Source organism: Fusarium falciforme, chromosome 10 (assembly GCF_026873545.1).
Source record: "Fusarium falciforme chromosome 10, complete sequence".
Classification (NCBI taxonomy): domain Eukaryota; kingdom Fungi; phylum Ascomycota; class Sordariomycetes; order Hypocreales; family Nectriaceae; genus Fusarium; species Fusarium falciforme.
The window spans coordinates 188,440-206,121 of NC_070553.1; the positions used below are offsets into that span (position 1 = coordinate 188,440).

The following is a 17,682-nucleotide window of genomic DNA, read 5'->3' on the forward strand; positions in this document are numbered from 1 at the left end:
CTTGATCCAGTTGCGCTACCCCTGAGATTACACCAACATTACCCCGAAGTATATTATAAAGGGTGCTCTTTAGTTCAAGGCTACCAAGTTTCAACCAAGTGAATTTGTTCCACTCATATCAAGTTGCATTTTATTTCACATCCAATGGTGTTCATATCAGCTTGCCGCCATGATCTGGACATCTTGCCTTGTTCTTAGCGGGGCCTTCATATTTGCTCTCGCTCATCCGGCACATGGTCCTGGCTGCGCCACCTTGAACAACACCACTGATGAGACCTCTGGTATATCCGTACGGCTGAACGAAGCTTTTGGGACTGCCGTCCGCGAGAAACGGGTACCGGGGGTTGCTGTCATCGCGCTTAACAGGGACGGCAGCGTCATCTTTCAGAATGAATGGGGCACCATTGACGTGAATGACCCGTCCTCGGCTCCCATCACGCCGTCTACGAAGATGAGCATCGCTTCCCTGACCAAGGCAGTCACTGTCGCCGCTGCCCTCCAGCTGGTCGAGCAGGGCAGACTCAGCGTCGATGACCTAGTCGAGGACTATCTCCCGGTATTTGGGGACCTCGACGTACTAGAGGGCTTCACCGACGACGAGGAACCAATCCTCCGCAACCCCAATACCAATGCCACCATCCTTCAAATCATGACCCATACATCCGGCCAGCCGCATGTTTTCATCAATTCCAAAATCCGCCAGTGGGAGGAGTGGGCTCAATATGTTCCTCAGACTCCTCCCCTCGTCCCCCTCGCTGCCGATCCAGGCACTGGTTGGTTCTAAGGCTCGGGCACCATCTGGCTTGGATTGGTAGTGGAAGCTATCTCCGGTCAGCGACTAAATGATTATTTCGAAGCGCATATCTTCAAGCCCCTCGGCATCCGAGACTCTGGCCTCATTACCACCGAGATGTATTCCCACATCCGTGCCACAAACGGCACCATTGTAACTACTCCTCCAGCTCCTCCCGGTCCGGATGCACGTCCAGATGGCGATGGATTCCTCACATCGACACTCAAGGGGTACTCGGCATTCCTCTTGACGCTCCTCAACTGGGGAACCCACCCTCAGTCAGGCGTGACGATCCTCAAGCCCTCCACAGTCAAGGATTATATCTTCACCGATCAACTACCCCGTGCCATTCCAGGCTATGGTACCTGTGATTTTGTAGCAGAGGGTGATCCCGTCGGTTACTGGAATTCGAATGAGCCATCTGCTAGTCGTAGCCTTGAGTTTCTTCCTGGCATACGTAAAGGCTGGTCATCGTCGTTTCTTATGAACGTCGAGGCCGTGCCGTATAGAAGGAGAGAGGGAAGCGGGACTTGGGCGGGTATTTTCAATCTGTATTACTGGATTGATCCCAAGGCAGGCAGGTTCGGTCTCATCTTTACGAATTTGCTACCTTTCCTGGACGAACAAGTGTTGGATTTGTTTGATATGCTGGAAGAGGAGGTCTATAAAGCATAGACTTGGCCAAGATGTCGATGACGCGAGCCATTGCCTTCGTATCGGTGGCAGCTGGATCTTAGATTCCTGATTCTTAATGTCAATGACGCCCCCAAGAGGAGTTGTGAGGCATAATATTAAAGAATACCGTATTAACCACATAACAGCGGTAAATCACAATGCTGTGAGAGACCATAACCTTAAGATATAACCTTCTTTAGCTATAGCCATAGAAACTTAGCACTAGAAAGATAAGTCTTGCCGTATAAGATGCCACCCTTCCTTTTGATCTTTGGAGATGGAATGTCTACGAAACACGGGAAAATGAGGAGAGTAAAGACGGAGATGATTCAGCCTCGGTAGAGGATATCGCAGTGTCACGCCATTGTGTGCTCTGAAGTGACAGCGAAGAGTACGAAGACGACGGGTATGATTCAGAGTAAGATAGAGAGTGTCAGGAATACCCCTAGAGCCGGATATATTTCCCCCATTCACATCACAGTGTCATGCCAAACTCCATCCTCACATGCTTCAGCTCTCATTAGATGCCAATTAGGCACCGTTTCCCTTGAGGAGCTAAAAGAAAATAGATTCGTGGCATCATGTCTTTGTCTGTCATGCCTTCGAGGTTCGATCGCGAGGCATGTGGGAAGGCGTGGAAGAAACGAGCAGTTGCCAGCCGAAGCTCCATTCGAGCAAGATGCATTCCTAAACAGACTGTTTCAAGTCAAAATTGGACCCCCAAGTGGTATCAAGAAGGGGCATAAGATCAGGCGTACCTCGGCTACCCCCGCCAAAGGCCATGAAGGCGTGCTTCATCTCGGGCGTTGGCGTGGCCCAACGCGTTGGATCGAACCTACAAACAGTTAAGCCCAGAAATTCACTAGTATTTTTGTCATTACTTACTTATCAGGTTCTGGGAATACAACGTGGTCTCGATGGAGGGAGTAAGCTTGGGTCGTCACTGTGACGCCTCCTGGAATTTGGAATCCAGCCAAGTCAGCCCCTGCTTGAGGGACTTCACGCGGAAGAGCCGCAGGAGCAGCCGAGTACAAGCGCAATGTCTCTTCAATGACTTGCTGCAGATAAGGAAGCGCCCTTAAATGCTCATCATGGAAGTCTTCAGGCAATCCCTGCAGCTCCTTCAAAAGTGCTTGCTTCACCTCTTTGCGTCCACATACCGACCATAAGAGGTAGGTGAGCGTATTTGCCGTGGTATCACTTCCTGCTACAATGTAACCGAGTGCCTCAGCTCGAATCTGTTCGTCAGATAGACCTTCTTTACCAGCATCGAAGAGCTTGGTGAAGAGAGTTGACTTGGCCAAGGTGGGATCCGCGGCTAGAGATGTTCGGTAACGTTGAATCGACTGCTCGGCATACTGCCTCATCCTCTGCCCTGCCGCAGCTGCTCGTCGAAAGAGAGGCAAAGGTAGGAAAATTGACAGAGAGAAAAGACTTGGGAACGTGGTACGAAGTCCGGTGAAGAGAGCGACCCCTTCCAGATCCAGGATATACTGGTTTTTCTGTAAAGAAATTCATTATAATTAACATCGAGTCTTAGCTGCCCGGCTCTAAACACTCACCTTGCCTTGTTCTAGTCTTCTGTATAGTAAGACGAACTCGGCTATCGATGAGCGGTTCCAATGACTTCAATGATGCGTCGGAGAGTGGGGATGATAGGAGTCGCCGTAAGGCCTTGTGTTGGTTGGGGTCTGTAGTGCTGAACACGTTTATGGTTGACCCTGATGTTACGTTCTGGTAGAATCGGCTCTTGGGAAAGCCGCTACCAACTCGGTGAATGACCTTGGCCGAGGCGACTTCGGAAACATCAACTTCCTGAGGTCCAATTCGAACAATAGGGCATAGAAACACCTGTTTTTAGCTTGAGGCATCTCAATTAGCCAAATTGGGAGCATACCGTATACTTGATGCAAGCCATGCACGTACTCTGTGCGCTGGCCCGTCAGCCAGAAATACTTGAGAGGCAGTTCCGTCCATCTCGAGTACCAAGGGCCCGGTATCGATGAGAGGGGATCGTGTATAACGGTGTAGAGTTTGTGAACGAGCTAATGTACTCAGAAGAGCTCTAGAGAAATCAAATTTGGTATAGACTTACTCCGATGGACAGTAGTAATGACACAAGGAGTAGGAGAGAATATTGATTGACCTGGGACAGTTCCATAATGGCGGCCATAACTCTGAAAAATGGCGGACTTGGATCCCAAAAAGGATCAGAACGGTCAAGACGGCAGATAATTGTATGAACGGAAACTGGTCGTCTTCATCCTTATTTTTAAACACTTTTCAACATTTAATACCACGCAGATCCAACGAAAGAGTTCGGACATTCAAAAGCCGACCGCCGATACTTGATGGTGTATTGGATTCTATTTCACATGCTCGTAGAGAGATGTGATCGGCAAACGGGCATCGAGTGCTCCGTGAATTCATAATCGGGCCGTTCATCGATACGTCGGTATTGCGGACTTCTGAAAAAGTCCGGGTCGGCACTTGGCGGTGAGGTTAAAATAACATCCTACTACCTCCGCGGAAACTATTTCCGAATTGCGCGGGCGATGGATTGCTCGATAATGCGGCTCATCCCCAAGACTTGGTAGAAATATGTTGTGCTGCTTATCTACTCAACTTTAAATCCGATGTTTGCTTCTCTGGCAGGACCGCTCGATATTTCCTTGCTTGCGCGAAGACTACCGTCATGCACTGCGCAAGGATCTAAACCAATTACGGTTAGTATATCACTTAGCTCACTCTGGTAGCAACAGAGTGATGACAGAAGCTCGCTCGCTCACCATAGCCTCTCCATTCTTAGATAGTGCCCTACAAGCAAGGAAATCTACCCCTATCAATCCAAATGGCGATCCTTCCGATGGTATGCCTACTTGAGGAGATTGTACAAAGAGTCCGTAAAACCCAGATACATGTCTTCAACTCGCTCCCTCTGCGCATTGAACGCCTCCTCGTCCTCCAAGCTGGATTCTCCCATCCACTGAACGCTTGTTTGAGTAGGTCCCACTGCCTCAAGTTTGAGATTACCATAGTTCTCCATATCCTTCAGGTCGTCCCTGTAGACTCGAAAGCGTAGGCTATAGTTGCCGGGATCGATAGCTTCCAGGCGCTCTCGAATGATCATTCCAGGAAATTGAGAAAATGTGAGGACTCGAATAGATCCCAGTCCGTAGCCTTCCAAGGCCGAGGAGGTGCAGTCGGGCATCCAAAGTGATTCGCAGCCCCAAGCTGACACGATGCCCCAAACCTGCGTGATCCCAATGTCGATGACTTTGGTGTGCTTGGCGATCTCTCTGATGGTGGGAGACATGATTGACGTGTCGAATTCGATGATGCTGTTTTGTTGATGTAAGAAGTTTCGAATGTAGGATGGGTGTGTGGTATTTTGGCGCGGTGACTTTCAGTGAGTGTGAAGTGGTGTAGTGACTTTCAGGGGGTTCTTATGCATGCGAGCCGTCGCGCTCCGCGAGTTATACAGAGCCCGATCGAAAACTAGATTATAAATCTGGCCAGCTCGGTATTCTTCTGGATTCCGAATTTGTAAGCTCTGCCGCTAAGCTTTGTCAAGTGATTGAAGAGGCGTTTCTGAACCTTGTTGGAGTGAGCGGAAGCTAGCCGCCTCACTATCTGCCAATCTGACCAACCCCTGGTTTAACACTGGCTCCTCGCGCAAGCAAGAGATAGCTCAGGCAGTCAGGGTGTGGCATCACTCCCTTAAAGCTGACAGATCTAATTCCGTATCTTGTGGTTATTCCTGAAAGTCACGCAGTTCAGTTAGTTATAAAAGAGCGCTCAAGTACTCAAGCAGACCAGCTGAAAACACGCCCTCTCTCCACCTTCATCCCCTACTTGCAACTTGCGCTAAATTTCCTGCCTCACCTGCGTTGTTCGGCCCTTTTTACTATCGAAAACCTCTCTTCGTTGCTCTTCCTTCGACATCAAATTTACCATGGCTACATTCCTATCCGAGGCCACCCGAGACTTCGATGCCCCAATTGGGCGAGTCTGGGCCATTGTGGCAGCGTACGGATCCGAGGCACTCTGGATGCCAAACGTCGCGAAAGCAACCCTTGATGGATTCGGGGTTGGCTCAACCCGTTCTCTCTACATCCAAAACGGACCAGATGGAGGGGAATCCTGGGACAATGAACCCGTTCGGCAGCTCCTTGTCGCAGCTAGCGGCGACGACCACTCCTTGCGTTGGCAAGTCTTCAATGATTACATCGGGAAGAATGAGTCTTACTCTGGCGTAAGGCTGGAGTCGATCAGTGAGGAGAGGACAAGGATGACCTGGTATGGGGAGACGGACCTCCCAGATGGACCGGACAGACAGAATTTGGGGGTCTTCCTCGAGGGCATGTATCGTGGATGTATGGAAGCGATCGCCAAGAAGGTGGAGGCATAAATGAAGCCAAGGGCCAAGCTAGAAGTCAATCTCAAAGAGACAAGAACTACTTGCTAGCCCTTCCCCACGCAAATACTAGCTGTTCACTTACCTCGTGCGCCAGAGAATGGGTGACGTTGCGGTCAACAGCTGCGCAAGATCTTTGCCGCCGACCGGAAGCCTCGGAGCATCTGCCATTATTGACAAATGTACGACGGGCAAAACTAGAGAGCTTAAGCATGGTAGAGAGAATGCAGCGCACACAGTACGAGCGGCTTAGTGTCTCTCCTTCCGTTTACTTGGGCAAGCGCCATCTGGCTCCCCTGTTGACACAAAGGAGCGCGATCGTTACAACGACCATGAATCCAGAGCTGGGTCAGAGTTAACTGTTGAAGAAATTAGTAATGTCCCCGGCCTCAGCACCAGCTCAGCTTAGAGGGGCAGGAACTCAACTCTGGACGGCTTGAGTTTCGCCCGAGTTTCGGGGCCGTATGGTGTCAATAACGAGATATACCTGTGTATGCATAATGGTGTTGGTGCGTTAAACAACAAGGGTGCACCCTCCTTAAGAATGTATGCTAGAAACGCTGCGCTAAATACTTGTATAAAAAACCCTCAGGTTAGCTAACCCCTGATTATAATGTATAATAAGGAACCTCGCATAATAGATCTCTGGTAGCTAATCATTAAAAATGCATTCCTCTCCATAGTAGCACTTGGTTAGATTTTCCATAGCTAGGATAATAGTACAATTCCTTCACCAAGACCGGCGACTTTAGCTGCATAGCATGCTAACCCGAGCCCGAAATGGACCACTGATCAGAGAGAGAAAAGTAGTATATACTATTCACCGCGGTTCGGATCAATTCTGGCCTTGATACAATTGTTTTCAACCCAGCCGCCCTGCTTGTTACCCTTGGCAGAGCAGTCGCAGCTGTCAATGGGAACGCGCATGTAGCGCATGCACTCATCATAGTTAGCTTTCCAGCCGCATCCTTCATAGACCTCAAAGGAGACTATGAAATGGTAACCGTGTTCTGGTGATTTTTTATCTTCATGCCTGTAGTTGGATCGGACGGAGCCCTGCGTGTCGTCGTCGATGACATTGTGGCAGAAGGACTCGGCAGCAGCTTCAATGGACCCATAGTTTGTCTTCTGGCCCGAGTCGTAGCAGTGCTTCCTATTCTTCGAGTGATCCGGAGTCTTGAGAGTCGGGGTAGGGCTCTCGGTGGTCGACGTCTCCTCACTCTCCTCAGTCGTGGTAGCAACCCATGACGCACAGCTTGTTCTCTCGATGCATGCCTGCTGACCGCCTGGACCCATGGCACACTGAGTGTGTGTGTCAGTCTCGGCGCAAGAGGAACCTTCGGGCGTGGAAATTGTTGGTTCCGGCAAGTCCTGAGTGAGCGTTGGCATGTCGGTCACCATCTTAGAAGATGAGGGCGATTCCTCGCTAGTTGAAGTGGTTCTTTCAATAAAAGAGGATGTCGTCGTCCTACTTGGAGTCATGGTGCCAAAGACCTTATCAAGTTCTGACTGAGCATGATCAGCCACAGCGTCTAGATCTTCATCGCTCTCTGAAGTATCTGGCCACTGTTCCTTGCCAAAGAGCAATGTGTCTTTTGGAGACGAGGCAGTGTTTGTGACGGTGGCGGTCATGCTGTGATCAATGTCTTGGACCTTGCAGCCGTAGATGGTTCCGCAAGTGGACATGACATCGCTTGCCACCGTGTTGGTGGTTGTGGCATCGACAGTGACGCTATAAGAAGTGCTGGTGACGCACAGCTCAGCTGATTCAGTCTCGCACTCTGTAGGCTCTTCGGAGAACGTTGGAGTTTGTTTAGGTCCAACTCTAGAGGCAATGCGTTAGCGTTCAGTCCTGTTGTAGATCAATGGCAAGTGGCTTCATACGTGTACTCTGGCCAGCGAGGGAGAGTTCCTTTGGTGTTGATCTCGATACCACCTCCAGGAGGGACCGAGATGGACGGTGGGGGGCCCCTGTATGTTGTTAGAAATACTTCCCAGTTAAGGAGATGCGAAACACATCAAGGGGGCTCATACGGGGGATAAACGCCGGGTGGACGGATCACCATCCACCCGAAAATCGGCCCAATGCAGGCGTCGAAGAACCACAAGCTGCAAGGGATCACGAAGCCATCATCCGTCGGCTTAGGCTCAGGGACTGTTGTCGTCACTGGAGTGATAAAATAACTATCCGATGTCGTCGTAGGGTCGTTCGTCTTGGTCGAAGGAGGTTGATCGTCGTTGTCGTCATCGTCACCATCACGAGTTGTGACTCGGGCGACATCCGTGGTGACGTTTTCAACGGGATTTGTTGCTCCTGTCTCCGTTCCAGTTACCACGTCGTCTGATCTAGTGCTTGTAATTTCGCCAGAATCAGTCTGCGAAGTGGCCGTCGTGGAAACCGTGGTATCCGTGGGGGCCGTGGCTCCGGGTTCGGACCCAGTCGACACGATTGTCTCTGACCCCGTTGTCTCTTCGGAGGATACAGTATTGCTTTCCGTAGATTGAGATGTGGAGAGGCTTTTCGTCTCAACTTCGGTGGTCTCAGGAGCAGTAACGTCAGACTTAGTAGTATCGATAGTAGCAGTATGGTGAAAGGTAGCATCGGACTCAGCAGTCTCCGTTGTAGCTGTATTAGACTCAGTAGCCTCGGTGGTCGTAGCATCAAGCTCGGTAGTCCCAGTAACAGTGGTCTCGGTGTCACTTCCCGTGGACTGGGCAGTGGTTAAGTCAATGGTAGTCTCAGATCCCGTAGTTTCTGATCCGCTGGCCTCCTGAGATGTGGCAGTAGTCTCAGAGCTGGATGTGGTTCCGGTTGCATCGGAGATACTGCTGGACACAAACGAGTTCGTACCCGTAGTCTGGGTCTCAGCAGCCTCAGTAGCTTCATTAGACTCAGTACCAACAGTCTCAGGCTGCGTAGTCCCAGTTGTAACAGTCTCCTCCTCACTGTTCTGGGTTGCAGTGGTTTCCTCTGCCGAAACCGGGGTTTGGGTGGCCTCGGAGCTGTCGATCAAGGTGGAAGAACTCTCGTCAGATGTAGCAGTTTCAGTCTGGAGTATCGTTGATACTTGGCCATCCGAGTTGGTGGTAATGATCCCAGACAAGGTCTCTGAGCCAGTTCCAACTGTAGATACATGGTTATCCGAGCCTGTGATGACGTTTGGGCTAGTCGGGCTACTCTCTATCGCGGAAGGGACGCCAGTGGTCACTTGCCCGTTCGGCTCTGTAATCACCGCGGGGATGGAAGTGTCTGATTTGATTCCAGCCTGGGAGCCAATTGTAGTTTCCTGGCCATCAGACCCAGTAACAATGGTTGGGTCAGTTGAGTCTGGGTTGTCACTATTTGTCGGAAGGATAGTCAAGATGTGGCTATCTGAGTCGGTAATCACATTGGGAACAGCAGGACTGATGTCAGCGGTGGGTAACACAGTCGAGAGTTCACCATCCGATCCAGTAATGACGGAAGATGCAGCAAGGCTTGACTCAATGCCCTTGGGGGAGGAATGAGTGGATTGTTGGCCGTTTGGGTTGGTGATGACGGTAGAAAAGTCTCTTTTAGTGCCTGCAGAAGGAAAGACGGTTGACACTGCACCGCCCAAGTCGGTAACGGTGGTAGGGGCAGGTATCTCAGTGTTCTCTGGTGGAAGGATTGTCGATTCCTGGCCATTTGGTTTGGTAATGATGGTTTGAGCGGCTGAACTAGTATCTTTGTCGGTATTACTCGAGGCAGTTGCGTCAGCTAGGGTAGTGGAGTCCATGTTACTGGTCGTTGTGTCCTTTGACGGTGGCTCGGATGATCCCCCGGCAGTGCGAGAGGTTCGATCGGAGGAACCGCCTTCTGGGGTGGGGGGAAGGGCTCCGGTGTATCCTTCTGGTGCCTGAGAGCTAGGCTGAAAGCTGGAGGCATGTTTGGTACTGTCTGGACCCAGCCCGGTTGTTTCCCCTCGGGTCTTGGAGGAATGACCAGGCCTGCATCTGGGAAAGGTCGTGATTTCGCTGCTCAAGGGTTCACCAGGGGGCGTAGCGGAGACGGTAGGCCCATAAGTCAGAGTACCAGATATTTCCATATCGGTAGTGGGATGCTCGGGATCGGGCCTAACTATCGTAACGATGGTAGTGGACCAGTCAGGCCACAGAGAAGAAGTGTGAGTGACTAGCGGAAAACACAATTCGTTGTCACCACACCCCCATCCTTCACGACAGCAGCCCGCACCACAGCACACCCTCCCTAAGGATAAGGGTTAGTAATATTTCAAGTGAAACGTCACAGATGCTAAGGTGAAATACCGGGGCCACAAATATGCTCAGCATGTCCATTCTTTTTTGGGCAGCAGGATTGATCCCGCCCAATGACGCGGCATTCCGTACCGCAAAGGCAGAATCCGGCCTGGCATTCCGGTTCAACGCCGTATTCTGTTGCCAAGGCCAAGTGATTGCTGATGAGCAACAGTACCGGGTTGAAGATGAAAGCCCTCATGATGGCAAAGGGATTGCTCTCAGCCAAGCAAGGTGCTTGATGAAGGAGTGACAATGGGGTGAAAGAGTGACAATCACGTGGAAGAAGGGATGCTCCGAATATGATATTCGAGTGTACTTGTCAATAAGACGTCTCGTTGGCATATGTATGTATGATATATTGATGGTGACTTGTCGAGAGGAAGACGCAACTGTCCAAGTTTGCAGAGCCATTCATCTCATCACCCTTGTGCCGATCACTCCAGCCTGTCAGCCCAGGTAGAGGAGTCTGGACCTGGTAATGCTGATCCTATCACTCAACGCCGTACCAACACCCTCGGGGCCGTGCATGCAATTAATGTTGAAACAGAAGCTGCATATCGGCGGTTTCAACTTCAACCTCGACCGAAGGATTCCCGGTCCCGCCCCGTTTTGCCCCACCTTATCGAAAGGGCTCTTAGGGTCCCAGGGACGAGTTGAGATATTTTGCGAGTGTTGTTGGTTGGCAATTTGTGTCAGGTAAGACCCTTCATGATGAATACGAGTCTAGCACAGACGTAACTCATCAATCTATCACTTATGCACTACGAGTGGATGCTAGCCCCTAATCTCTTTTTCTCGAACAGTTCATGTTGTGTTTGTTGGTTGTTATCGTGTTCTTTGACAATATGACCACATCCCATAGCAGATGCGTTCTCTGGATGGTTTGTTGGTTGCGGTTTACTAGTCCCTGCAAAGTGAGTTATTATCTTCTTCAGCTGAACTCGCAGCCCGGCAAATGCAGGAAGAAAGAATTTTATGACCAGATGATCAGACAATGGCCCAACAGGCCGTCTCGTCACCCAGTTCTATCTCTTATTGCGGTTTCACATTGAATATCTAATTACATGGGCTAATCGGCCAGTTGTGCTGACCCTCGGCTCTGAACCTTGGTTGTGTCACCGTGGCCATCAAGTTCTTTATATCATCGCCATTTTCAAGGCATCCAATTCGTGTCTCTGCTCGATACCTACATTCCTTCGCCTTGTTCTCTCATCTTCTCAAGCGTTCAGCTTCGTGTTCCGTTTCGGCTTACAGCATCCATCAAGATGTTGCCGAAGCTCTTCTCCTCATCCCTTGGCTCGTATTTAGCGACGCTCACCATCATGTTGGGTTTCCTCTCGCAGATAACGCAAACTAAGGCCAGGAAACATGTTACCGAGATCTTCAAGGTCAAGACAGGCACTGAGAACGGTGGTTGTGACAACTATCGCGTCGATGAGTGGTTCGCGGAAGCGCTGGACCTCGCCAATCATGTGAAGAGGTGTTTCGACTCCGCTCAGAAAGCTCTGGAGGAAAAAGATCTGGACCACGATAGTCTTCACTATCTGAAGACATTTTTCAACCTAGACCCGACAGAAAAGACCATTTTCAACGAGCATTTCGACAAGATGAAGGGCAAGTTTTTTCATAATCATTCATACTGCGTCATCTTTCTTTGAGCTGCAACTAATATTTCACGTTAGAGGACTTGGGCGACGTGCTTGATGCCTTCGTTGACGATGAGGACAATGACAAGGACGACAAGCCACGGCTCTTTTGTGACAGCACGTTTGCCGTGGGTGAGAGCCCCGCCTCCCTTCTGATTGGTGCGATATTGACAATTCACGGTACAGAGAAGGATTGGGACGATGCAGCTCTACAAGAAGGCACAGGTAAAGGGTATCCATTGGAGCTAGTCGACGGCGACCTTGTAGAGAAAACAATCATGGAGGCTGAGGCAGAGTGGTACAACGACGTCTTTACAGAGAGAAAAAAGGACAGAGACGAGGAGCAAGACGAAGCAGCAAGGGAAGCATTGCGCCCCCTCTGGTGTAAGTATGCCCCCTTCGAAAATAACCATATTAATTCAGAAACAATTCTAACACCCGGCCACAGACCCATTTTGGGTGGACCACTTGAAGATGTATCGCTTCGAAGTGAAGGGGGACTTCTGCTTCGCACGCGACAACATGGGTGCTACTGAAGACCAGCGACAGCCAACGATCGTCACTCTTTGTCCCAAGAACTTCAAGAGCGAGAAAAATAAGGTGTGGTATGAGAGATTAGACGATATCCCTGAAGTGAAAAGACAAGGACGCAGTATTGGAACTATTGCCTTGCCGTCCCTCACCTTTTTCCACGAAATGTTCCACGTCGCCTTGACGGCCGCACACACGCCTGACGTTACATGTAAGTTTCGGTTGAGCACTCAAAGTGCCTTCGGAGGACTGACATTGCGTCTTTAGATACACTCAGCCAAATCACCAGGACGAAAGCACTTGAGGGGGACACGTTTATATCGTCCGAGCAGTCGAGGAGCAATCCAGAGTCCTGGACTCTCTTTGCGTTGGCATGGGAGCTAGGGGAAAGGAACCCCAAATTCACATTTGCCACTACAAAGGCTGTGCGCAGGTGAATTAGCTTGCCCGCTTGGCAGGTGTATGCAATGTATTCGGGAGGAGAGTTTTGTTGCACCAGTGAGAAGGCGGCAACTGTGTTAGTATAGGCTTTCATTATGCTAGATGTGTGTATCTCACCATGTTCTCTGACATCGTGGCTGCATCTCATCGCAGATACGTGGTCCGTCACGCTATTCAGACTGTTTCTGAGAAAATCCAAGCGATCAGTCAGCTACGTCATCTATCTTCCTGAGCCTCTTCCTTTCAAGCTGTTCCATTATCCCATGCCTAATTGCATACCCATTTATGATTGATTTCAAAGTAGATCTTCTGCAAGAGGTCGGCCGCAAGGGATGATAAATGCGCAAGGTTCTCATAACCTATATATCAGGCCAACTTCCTCCACACACAACCTAACCACTAAGAGGCCTGCCTGGAGGCCTGCCTCAATGCATACCCATTTATCTCGCCAACACGCTCGAAATCTACATGAACTGACTCCCAACCAATAGCGCCGAGGGCCTTCAAATCCCGCTCAAACAGATCCACGCTGAGAGCATACTGGCCAGCACCCGGTCTAACAGGCCTCTTCTCGGTGCACCTAAATTCTTCCTCCAGCTCCTTACTGACCCATTTATTGCACCACACGCTTGCCAATACGTTGTCGCCATTCCAAGCCTGAAGTCCATCGATCCATCCGAAGCTTGGCCAATGCCCATGGCAGGACGTGCGTGGCCTCAGCCTATGGCACAGGCTCTGCATCCTCTCCACTGCACCCTGGGTCTCGGGAGAGATTGTAGCGGGCCAGTAGACTGTCAAAATCTCGGTATTGGAGGTGAAGCCGAGGCCGAACATCCTCTTCTTAAATGCAATGGTCTTCGTTTCTGGCTCCATTACATCGGTGCGTAGGTTTGCCATCAACTCCTGATACTGAGGAGACGCCTTGAACTGGTCATAGATCTCTCGCGATTCCCAGCCAATTGCCAGGAAGCAATCTTGAGGGGACTCGGCAATGCGTCCGTAAGATGGACAGAAGATATGGTCCTTCCATGGTAAGAGTGGTGTAATAAAGAGTGCATCGTCAATCGGACCAAAATTCACTCGGAACTTGGTCCATGCCGAGATTCCGACTTTGGCTCTGACCGCCCATTCAGGAGAGGACATGGCGATTTGGGCATGCAGATAACTTGAGGGAATAGAGGGAACGTGGTTGGGGATGATGAGTTCTGTGTTGGTTGACCCCGTGGCCAGCGTCCTAGTGGCGCATTCCTGCCTGAGGCACCATATTTGACCTCCTTAACGGGCCGTTTCATGACAAGGATAGCCTTGGTACAACAACAAGGATCTACGGGCCGTATAAGATGCCAGAGTCGATGGCCGAGTAGGATCAATTTCGGTACGGATCTGCTGCCCGGATGATACTGCTTCCGAATCTGGCATTGAGCTGCCTTGGTATGTGCTGATGCACGTTGACAAGGGCTCCGAGCTTAAGGACATGGTGTCAGTGGTCCTGGTGTTATCAGTGTCTCCACTGCACCGGAATGGAATGAGATAGGGTACCACTAATGAGATTGGATGTAGAGTTTTCAGACATTGGGTCCGATGGGAGATGAGAGCCAGACGCTGAAGTCACTGAACCAATCTCAGATCAAGTGACAGAGGCAGGGATCGGCTGAGTGCTGACACCTTCGGTTCCATCAACTGAAGGGATTGAACTGGTGCCTGATGCGAGTTTCAAGTTGCTGGATGAAGTGGGCGCGGTGGAATCGTCAGAGGAGTTTGGCGGATGAGTCTCGGTTGTTCCTTGGCTGGAACTAGTGCCGATTGCTGTAAGGTCCCGAGAAGAGGATGTCGACTCCGCTGGCAGCGAAGGGAAGCTGGTAGATGAGTCAGTGAGACCATGTTTACCTTGTTGCATCTAGATCAGGTCATTGCAACTTACCTCTTACACGACACAACCAACACTGGACACGAGAAGACCCAGTTATATTAGATTGCTCGCACAGTTTTTTTCACATGCAGTTGCAACGCGATATCGTCTGCTACCAACAGCAGTCACCATGGTTTTCCATCACATGAGAGAATCCACAGGTTAATGGCCATTGCCGTCTTGGCAGACTGGCAGATGGAGGTACGTGCGGCTATCTTTGATTCTACTTGTCTTGTTCCGAAACGCCTATGCAATGCATCTTATTTCAAAGCGCGAATACGGGAGAAGTAAATTCGTTTTGCTCTTCAGCCGCAATACCGCCAACATAGATAAAGGATGGATCTGTGGGGTGATAAGCATGCATCTTGACCGTTAGAAGTCATTCAAGGAGGAAGCTTTGCAGCATGTAAGAGTGTGACAGCCAGTCAGGTCCAAGCGGCGATAAACATATAATCCCTGTCCTCCATCATGTTTCATCGACATGACATGCATCTCTTGAGTGGATCCAACTTGAAGCTCACCACTAGTAGCACTGCCGAGGTCTCTTCGCCGGCCGCAGAGTACAGCCCTCTCTAATGTCATGATCACCTCCACCCATGCATCACCACCACTTGTTTCATCCAACCCTGCCCAGCTTCACCTTTCTTGCCAGAATTCCGGGCTAGTCAACCACGCTCGTTTAGCACAGCCATGAAAGTGGGACAGTTCTGTTTCATAACCACCAACAACCAACACGTTCACCTAGGTGTCTTATCATCAGCGCCATTCTTACTTGTAGGCTTGTACTCCAGAGAGAGCTACAAGTACGTTGCATTGCTCTAAACGAACTATCAGGCCTCAGTCACTTATCTTATTATTCTATCACTAAAATCCCTCAACTATTACATTCATTCACAATGGGGCCTCTGTGGGCAGTACGACTCTCACTCGCTGGCTTTTTCCTTGCCAATACGGCTATCTCAGCCGATGACTGCCAGCCGGAAAGTTGGAAGGCTGCGGCTCTACAAGTTGGCCGCATCAACTGCCGAGACGGGGTTACCACCGGGTCAAAAGTCGATTCAAACACATGTGCCCTGTTGGCCAGCAAGAACCGCCTTACTATGAAGGCCTTTTTTGACCTGAATCCTCGACTAGAAGGAAACTGCCAGTCTATCTTGCCTGACACAATGTATTGTGTAGATGGATGTGAGTTTCAGTATTATTAGTATGGCGACACTCAGCACACCAGTACTAAGAGTTCTGCTTAGTCCCGGAGCCAGTTCGCGCATATAACGGTCTTTGTGGCCCTGACAATGGGAATGCGACATGTGTAGGCACAGATAAGCAGTGTTGCAACAAGAATACTTGGAAGTGCGGTGATACCGTGTGCGTATAAGTCCCAATGCTTTTCCTGACGTGACGGTTATACTGACAGGTAACAAAGTGACGATTGCACTATAAACTGCTATGAAGGCAACTGCTACTAGAGTTTGGCTGGCAACTTGTGAGGTAGATAGCTAGCATGTCGGTGTTTCTTCGCCAGATGGTGGAACCTTTTTGTTCATATATGTTCACAGTTCTCGTATGTTTTAATATTACTGTCGCATTTCTGTGGTTGGTAGGAAAGATCGTGTCTTGACCATGCAAGTTTGGCAGTCCGTGGAGGGCAATGATCATGGGGGAATTCAACATACAATCTTGGAAACTACATGCCTTGTACATGGCTTCCAACAAGTGGCAAAGGTCGAATCGAGAACTTGAGCCCAGAGGTGTGAATCGCTTCGGGAAAAGGTTGAGCTGTCACGAAGCAGGCAAAAGTAGTGGGAAAGAAACGTAGCTTAACTAATAGCTAACGACAATCCTACTGTGGTGCTTTGCTCTATTGAGGCCAATAATGCAATGAAAACAGGCAGACTATTTAATAACTCCATATGACAAAGTATTAATTCTAGCTTTCTTAATTTATTGACTCTAATATAATATTCTTGAGAGACTACAACTGGATTCCGCAAGATAGCAATGCTGGTATTGGCCTATCCTATTAGAGTGAGCCTGCACGCCTCGGCTAGAAACGGCGCCTGGGTTTAACAGGGGGTCACCCCCGCTGAGCTTTGTTGTGTTTCTTCAAGGTGTATAGGGTATGGAGTAGCTTCCATGCTCAGAGGTCTGGGCTTTTGGAATATGAAAGTTAGAGTTATGTATACGTCTTGAGAAGACGAAGTATATTATCATAGGTTAAGCGCTTGAGCTTTGTATACTCGTGTGAGATGCAGACTTTTTCTTTATGAATTAGTTCCTTTTTGTTCATCCACGTCGTCCAGAGGACGGGGCTTCATTATGCGGCGGAAATCGCATCACAACATGTGGAGCTGATCAGCAGTTTGTCTGCGGACGGTTAAACAAACCAATTAAAAAGAGGCATTGACAGGTGACAGTGAATTTAGCGGCCTCCCAATGAGGCAATGGCACTTGGTCAAGGGCGTGCAGTTGTGTATATCGACTACGAAACAAGCCACAAGCCCGTAAGCCGCCCCTTACATCCTCGTTGCCCTATCGAAGCTATGATGGTTTTACTAAGTCTCGCCCCTAGGAACATAACCTCAAGAAGTTACTTTAGGTGCATCTAGTACGTCAAGGATAGTCGGCATTTGGGGCCATGCTCCTTATCCTCACAGGCGTAACCTTTGATCTAGAGCAGCCAGCTCTCTAGGTCGTCACGCCATCCCTCGGAAGTCGTCGTGATATGAAATCCACTTGTGCAGGTACTTGAAGTGCTCTCTTTTTTTGGTCTCCTCGATTCATCTCTTGTCGTTCCAGGGGTTGGTCATCCCATGTCAGCAATGCATCGCTCGCGGTTGTGGCTGTCACTAAGCTATAACTATAATGTTCGATTGTAGGGCTGGTTCCCGCGTCGTTCCCGTTTCTTCCGTCTATCTTCAAACTTTCCACGCAATTCATTGACTATTTTGTCTTCTCGTCATTCATCGACATGTCGTGTTTATGGAGGATCATC

At 49.8% G+C, this 17,682-nt stretch overlaps 5 protein-coding genes across 5 annotated transcripts; 2 read left to right on the forward strand and 3 right to left on the reverse strand.

Annotated features, from left to right (window-relative positions):
* Positions 1-2,155: 2,155 nt before the first annotated feature.
* NCS54_01200200 (Hypothetical protein) lies at positions 2,156-3,386 on the reverse strand (the record flags this gene model as incomplete). Its single annotated transcript, XM_053157255.1, has 4 exons — positions 2,156-2,303; positions 2,354-2,970; positions 3,068-3,319; positions 3,366-3,386. 4 exons carry the CDS (start codon positions 3,384-3,386, stop codon positions 2,156-2,158), a joined length of 1,038 nt encoding a protein of 345 aa, XP_053013230.1.
* A 957-nt stretch (positions 3,387-4,343) lies between these two features.
* On the reverse strand, positions 4,344-4,868 carry NCS54_01200300 (Hypothetical protein; the record flags this gene model as incomplete). The annotated part of the gene is made up of 1 exon (XM_053157256.1): positions 4,344-4,868. Exon 1 carries the CDS (start codon positions 4,782-4,784, stop codon positions 4,344-4,346), a length of 441 nt encoding a protein of 146 aa, XP_053013231.1. The 5' UTR covers positions 4,785-4,868.
* Positions 4,869-11,485: 6,617 nt separating this feature from the next.
* On the forward strand, positions 11,486-12,777 carry NCS54_01200400 (Hypothetical protein; the record flags this gene model as incomplete). The annotated part of the gene is made up of 5 exons (XM_053157257.1): positions 11,486-11,777; positions 11,846-11,941; positions 11,996-12,193; positions 12,258-12,551; positions 12,608-12,777. The coding sequence occupies 5 exons, from the start codon at positions 11,486-11,488 to the stop codon at positions 12,775-12,777; spliced, it is 1,050 nt and encodes a 349-aa protein (XP_053013232.1).
* A 403-nt stretch (positions 12,778-13,180) lies between these two features.
* Positions 13,181-13,924, reverse strand: NCS54_01200500 (Hypothetical protein; the record flags this gene model as incomplete). Its single annotated transcript, XM_053157258.1, has 1 exon — positions 13,181-13,924. The coding sequence occupies one exon, from the start codon at positions 13,922-13,924 to the stop codon at positions 13,181-13,183; it is 744 nt and encodes a 247-aa protein (XP_053013233.1).
* Positions 13,925-15,586: 1,662 nt separating this feature from the next.
* Positions 15,587-16,156, forward strand: NCS54_01200600 (LysM domain-containing protein; the record flags this gene model as incomplete). Its single annotated transcript, XM_053157259.1, has 3 exons — positions 15,587-15,875; positions 15,938-16,055; positions 16,114-16,156. 3 exons carry the CDS (start codon positions 15,587-15,589, stop codon positions 16,154-16,156), a joined length of 450 nt encoding a protein of 149 aa, XP_053013234.1.
* Between the last annotated feature and the right edge of the window lie 1,526 nt (positions 16,157-17,682).